This window comes from Setaria viridis, chromosome 3 (assembly GCF_005286985.2).
Source record: "Setaria viridis chromosome 3, Setaria_viridis_v4.0, whole genome shotgun sequence".
Lineage (NCBI taxonomy): Eukaryota > Viridiplantae > Streptophyta > Magnoliopsida > Poales > Poaceae > Setaria > Setaria viridis.
The window spans coordinates 22,098,552-22,104,691 of record NC_048265.2 but is presented as its reverse complement, the minus strand read 5'-3'; the positions used below and the strand labels follow the sequence as shown (position 1 = coordinate 22,104,691).

The 6,140-nt window shown below is 39.9% G+C and overlaps 1 protein-coding gene and 1 long non-coding RNA gene across 2 annotated transcripts; one reads left to right on the top strand and one right to left on the bottom strand.

Annotated features, from left to right (window-relative positions):
- Positions 1-1,917: 1,917 nt before the first annotated feature.
- Positions 1,918-3,644, bottom strand: LOC140222375 (uncharacterized). The gene is made up of 2 exons (XR_011897817.1): positions 3,459-3,644; positions 1,918-3,332 (listed from the first exon to the last, which is right to left on the bottom strand). It is a non-coding gene; the product is annotated as an uncharacterized lncRNA (long non-coding RNA).
- On the top strand, positions 2,757-4,790 carry LOC117849954 (cytokinin dehydrogenase 9). The gene is made up of 5 exons (XM_034731705.2): positions 2,757-3,348; positions 3,432-3,559; positions 3,643-3,903; positions 3,988-4,250; positions 4,359-4,790. The coding sequence occupies exons 1-5, from the start codon at positions 2,757-2,759 to the stop codon at positions 4,681-4,683; spliced, it is 1,569 nt and encodes a 522-aa protein (XP_034587596.1). The 3' UTR covers positions 4,684-4,790.
- The last annotated feature ends 1,350 nt before the right edge of the window (positions 4,791-6,140 follow it).

The following is a 6,140-nucleotide window of genomic DNA, read 5'->3' as shown; positions in this document are numbered from 1 at the left end:
TTTGTTATGCATTTAGATATACCCTATGTCTAGATGCATAATAATATCTATGTATCTATAAAAACCAAAACGACCTATAATTTGGAACGGAGGGAGTACTAACTAGTGGCTGCTGTTAGGTTTTCATGAATATGAAAATGTCCAAAGTAACACTTATTTGTTGATCCCCACATGTAAATAATGACAGCTCCATGATCAGTGACAATACCTAAGACTCTAGCTAGGAGGCTAAGCTATCGTTTTCTTGGGTTAGTGCAAATAATGCATAATAATTCCTCTATCACCAGGGAGAGTAGCAATGTAAGTATGATGTCCACATTAGTTGATAAATGAAGGACCAAAATGAAAGCAAGTCATTTGTTTTGGAATGAAGAAAGTGACTCAAATGCTGATCTATTTCATAGAAAAAAACCATTTGCAGATAACTTCTACCATAAAAAATTGCCTTTCATTTTCATGAAAAAGGTATTAGTCTCTTGCAACTCCCTGCATTTGCTGTCAAGATAGAGCAGAAAACGAAAGCCCACTACACCGAAGTCATTCCTTGATGATGACATATAGGGAATCTCCGGTTACAATTATAGATCATCCTAGATTTTGCGTGCATGCATTAAGGAAGTGGATGAAAAGACTTTGTTGCCCTTCAATTACCGTAGGTCTGGAATAATGGTTCATTCGCGTTCATTAGAGGGACATCATTCATTTAGCAAGAGGAAAAAAGGGTCAGAAATGCTTATAAGTTCTAGATGACTTAAATTGAGAGAAAAGCTTAGAAGTCTAAAGTGGCTTATAGAAGGAACTGAGGAGAGTATCACTGGTTGCATCAGCAGTACCCATTCAACCAAAGATCTGGTTAACTGAAATCACTTGAAGGAGGCAATATTTATGAAAAAAATCAGCACAAAGTTTACTCACATTAGTTTCATATTAATAAATAATTAATGTCAAACATTTTACTTTGTTGAGATCACAAACTCAATTTATAGATTTTGCAGCTCTTATGCACCTGGCTTTTGGCAAAATAGAGTGGCCTAGTTGGTTGTTTTTTGCTGGTCAGGAATCAGACACGTTTTTAATAGTACAAGTTATATACTTGCAATTAATTTCAGCGATCAGGCATTTGAAATACCTGATCATGGTTGACTTTCCTTCAAAGCAGTTAGATATATGACAGGATCACAGGAGGTTCACAATAGATTGAACTGTGACACTTAAGGTGAATAGTATCGCTTCAGTCCTTTTGCTCACCAGAAAACTTTCACTTCAGAACTAAATAATGGTGCATGAAACTTTTATATATGCAAAAGCATGCCTAGAAGATGAACAAAATGACAAGTCATGGCTAACTGCCAATAATAGTGGAAAAAAGACTTAAGGACACATGATTAGATAGATTAGAAACAGAAAATTCACCAGGGTATCGTGCACCAAAGATGGACAAATTTTATCTGAGTAGTAAATACTTGACAGTCACCTCTTCTCCAATCAGGGTCACAAAGGATGACTGATCTTCATTTTCTACTTTGTATGGCGTAGCTGTCTCTTAATCTCAATAGGTGTAAAGAGAAGATATGATATTTGAAAGAACATCCGGTATGGTGTACAGATTTGCTTGTGTTGTTTCAAACAGATAGGATCCGGTACCAGAAAGAATGAGGATCTAAGAATCTATTAGATACACTCTAACAGTAACTTGGAAAAAAGGTTCTCAATAACATGGCATTTCTTCTGGAGAAACCTTAAAAGGAATAACTGGGTAAGTAGCTAGGGTGACAATTGACACCATGTGGGCAAAGGGATTCTACATTATCATGTGAAAGCTCTTGGCCACCACAAAGGAAAAGAATCCTTAGGCATTCCATGTCCATACGATTGAGCTAAGAACAAAATATTGAAAAGAAAATTTCTCTTAGCGTATCAACATTCCTGAAATTGGCTAGACAGAATGATTCTTACCGACATGTATGTTCTGCAGAAATAGATATGCATGCAGTGTCTGTACAAATACAAGCATCCTGAAAGCAACTTTATCAGATATGCTCAAGAGGATGTTGCCACTTACAAGTCCAAAGGCAAAAAATAGCACATCTACAGCTGATCCTGCCGAAGACTGACAGGAAATTCTGCACATGAAATCAGATTTAAAGCACAAGTGGGTCCTGCTAGACAGAAATCAAGTCTGCCACTTACATATCTGCTATGTTACAACTGTCTGGCTCGACCATAAGTTCAATCCTGCTGAGATATGCCTCACATATACAAATTCCAAATATATCTCTATCACTGCACGATCCTTGAAACGTCACTGTTCTCATGGGCTTGGTGTAGTGAATGATATGAACCATGATAGACAGTCTCTAATGAATGGACTACATCTCTTCATCCTTCCTCCATTCATTTACTCATGTTGTGCCACACTTCAAATAGAAGCAACGAAGCAAGAGACTCTAGGCAGGAACACTTGCACCAGCGCAAATACGCAGTATGTCTGCATCCATATTTTGCAGTCAAGCCTGTTCACATACTGATCCTAGTCTACCAAACGGTTCCCAAAGTCTGTTTTGACGACACCACCTCCTACACTAGTCCACATGCAAATCCTCTGAGTGCCCCCTTTAAATCTCCTTCCCTCCCTACATTTCCATTCCCATCCCTCTGCTCCTGCACTGAACCACACCATCCTACTAAACCTTTCATCTTTCTCCTCAAAACTTGAACTGCCGAACTAGTTGGTTCTTGAGCTGTAGGTAGGAGCCATGAAACCTTCAGTTCTGCAATACCTGAAGCTTTTCCTTTTATTTGCTTTTGGTGGAGTTATCATTGCCCACGTGCCTGACCAAGATGTGCTTGAATCCCTCCGTAAACTACCCCTTGATGGCCATTTCAGCTTCCGCGACATGTCTACCGCTGCCAGGGACTTTGGAAACCTCTCTAGCTTCATGCCAGCTGCTGTGCTTCATCCAGGCTCAGTAGATGACATTGCCATTACGGTCAGGCATGTTTTCTTGAAGGGTGAGCACTCCATGCTCACCGTGGCGGCCCGTGGGCATGGACACTCACTCCGAGGGCAGTGCCAGGCTGCTGGAGGGATTGTCATCAAAATGGAATCCCTCCCGACTGCCAGAATGCAGGTGCACTCTGGTGCATCACCCTATGTTGATGCCTCAGGAGGAGAACTCTGGATAAATGTCCTGCATGAGACATTTAAGTATGGTCTGGCGCCAAAGTCATGGACTGATTATCTCCACCTCACAATTGGAGGCACACTGTCGAATGCAGGGGTCAGTGGGCAGACGTTCCGACATGGCCCACAAATCAGCAACGTCATAGAGCTGGAGATTGTGACAGGTATAGACAAACCATGATAATATGCTGATTTAAAAGTTTCCAAAGCAACAGAATGGATCCTATATCATGACTGTCAAATGCAGGAAGAGGGGATATCATCACTTGCTCACCCGATCAGAACTCCGATCTCTTCCATGCTGCTCTCGGTGGCCTAGGTCAGTTCGGCATCATCACTAGAGCCAGGATTGCCCTTGAGCGAGCTCCAAAAATGGTACAACAAAAAAAATTCATTCATACAAACTTAACGTTAGCAACTTTTAGTAGCCACTTGCTAATCATTTGAATATGCAATAGGTGAGGTGGATAAGAGTTCTCTACTCAGACTTCATAAGCTTCACAGAGGATCAGGAGATGCTTATTTCAGCAGAAAGGACCTTTGATTATATAGAGGGTTTCGTCACCATCAACAGGACGGGTATCCTGAACAACTGGAGATCATCGTTTAACCCTCAGGATCCAGTGTGGGCTAGCCAGTTCGAATCGGATGGAAGAGTTCTCTTCTGCCTTGAGATGACGAAGAACTACAACCCTGAAGAGGTGGACAACATGGAACAGGTGAGATGCCATTAAATATGGTTATGACTTGTGACTAATATCACATCAAGTTGAGAGTGATCAAAGTATGTCTCCATTCTGCAGGAGGTCAACAACCTACTGTATCAACTTAGATACATACCTCAGTCCCTATTCCACACAGATGTCACCTACATCGAGTTCCTGGATAGGGTGCATTCCTCTGAGGTCAAACTGAGAGCTAAGGGGATGTGGGAAGTCCCACACCCATGGCTAAATCTTATGATTCCAAAAAGTTCGATACACACATTCGCAAGGGAGGTCTTTGGGAAAATTCTGAAAGACAGCAACAATGGTCCCATATTGCTCTACCCAGTAAACAAATTCAGGTAATTAGCTGCTGATAAAAATTCAGGTAATTAGATGATATGTGAGACCAGAAACCTCATGATGCAACTTCCATAGTTTGATTGACTGACTATAACCATTTCATGAAGATGGGACAACAGAACGTCAGTAGTCATACCAGATGAGGAAGTTTTCTACCTAGTGGGATTCCTATCCTCAGCACCATCTTCATCAGGCCCCCACAGCATCGAGCATACATTGAACCTCAACAACCAGATAATAGAATTCTCTGACAAGGCAGGTATTGGGGTGAAGCAATATCTGCCAAACTACAACACTGAACAGGAGTGGAAGGCCCACTTTGAGGCAAGGTGGGAGACATTTCTACGAAGGAAAAATGCCTATGACCCATTGGCCATCCTAGCCCCAGGACAGGGAATATTTCAAAAGGCATCACTGCCATTGCCTTCATGATTGTATCTACTGTAGTTTCTGTGGAACATATGTGTACAGAACCATAGGTAAAAGTTCTTTTGCAATCTATGAAGCACAAGAAAATACAGGAGTTACCTTATCTTTGATGCTATCTGGAAGCAACTATTTGATGATTATATCAGCTCCATCAGTTGTTACACCACAAAGACCCTGTGCAAAGAAGAATGCTCAACTGAGCACTATCAAGTACGACACATGCTGAGTACTGTGTTAACTGATGATAATAGAAAAAGGCAGCAACTTTTTGTTATGATGAGGAACAAATAAAGCTGTTCAAGATCTAAATTACACCTACATGCACATAACTGTATGAATCATATTTCATCAAGGAAAATACCCTACATTCATGCAAAACAGTCAGCACTTAACAAGTAATATATGAATCTTGATGTTTTTCTTGCTGAAATATCATTTGCCTCTTAAGTATATTAAGCCATTCTACAGTATTTTCACTTAAGACGGTGATATTTTTCCTGTGATCAATTATTGAAAACTTGCTAAATTAATTTATCACTCCAGTAGCATGAGTCCATTTGACCAGAAACAACTGCGTCGAGACTACACAATCAGGCCTACTGAAGGGATTAAAACTGGTGACACGAAACATTCTCATGAAGCATATACAGAAGCACATGCATCACCTTCTGGCAGAACAGCTATAAAACATAAAGATAGAGTTTTCAGAACTGAAACAGGTAGCAACTAGAGACAGATAGTGAGAAAGAGAGACAAAAGACAATTGGATCAAATAGCATCTAAAAAAGCACCAGATAGATCTACAAATCTCAAAGCCTAAGCACATTTTGAATCTTAGGATTAAAATACAACTTAACCAGGAAGTAACAAAGTATCATAAAAATGCCCATTAGTGGGATGTGACCGCACAATCAATCCAATAGATGAAGCATTCAATGCAAACTTGAAAAAACAAATAAAACTGGAAGCTATGTTTGAGTCTCACTTATGTCTGCAAGTCCAATAATAATATAGTTAAAGCTTGTCCATTCTGATTATGACTGTCTCCATTACGGTAGTTACTTTGATATGTTGTTCTTTCAAACAGATCATGCTATAGTATTGCTCAGTGCCCGTCCAAATCAATCTGGACGTTCCATCTCAATAGATACATCATCAGCATTAGTATGTCACCCTTGCAAGCTATACCACACCAACATAAGCTACAAACACTAACAATAGTCACCTTTATCGATTTTCAATCTAGGATTATCATCTAAAAGTGAGAGAAAACATCAGACACACTAACATCCATATCAAGGAAAAAGTAGAATCATCTGCATCTTAATTTTTTTCTACATACTGAATTGCCTAATAATGCATTGTTTTCATAAAATCATATTATTCTGGAAAAAATGAAGGGCATTGGAATGCTCTTTATTTAGACTTCCCACCCTTTTTGCCCCTCCCATTTCCACAAC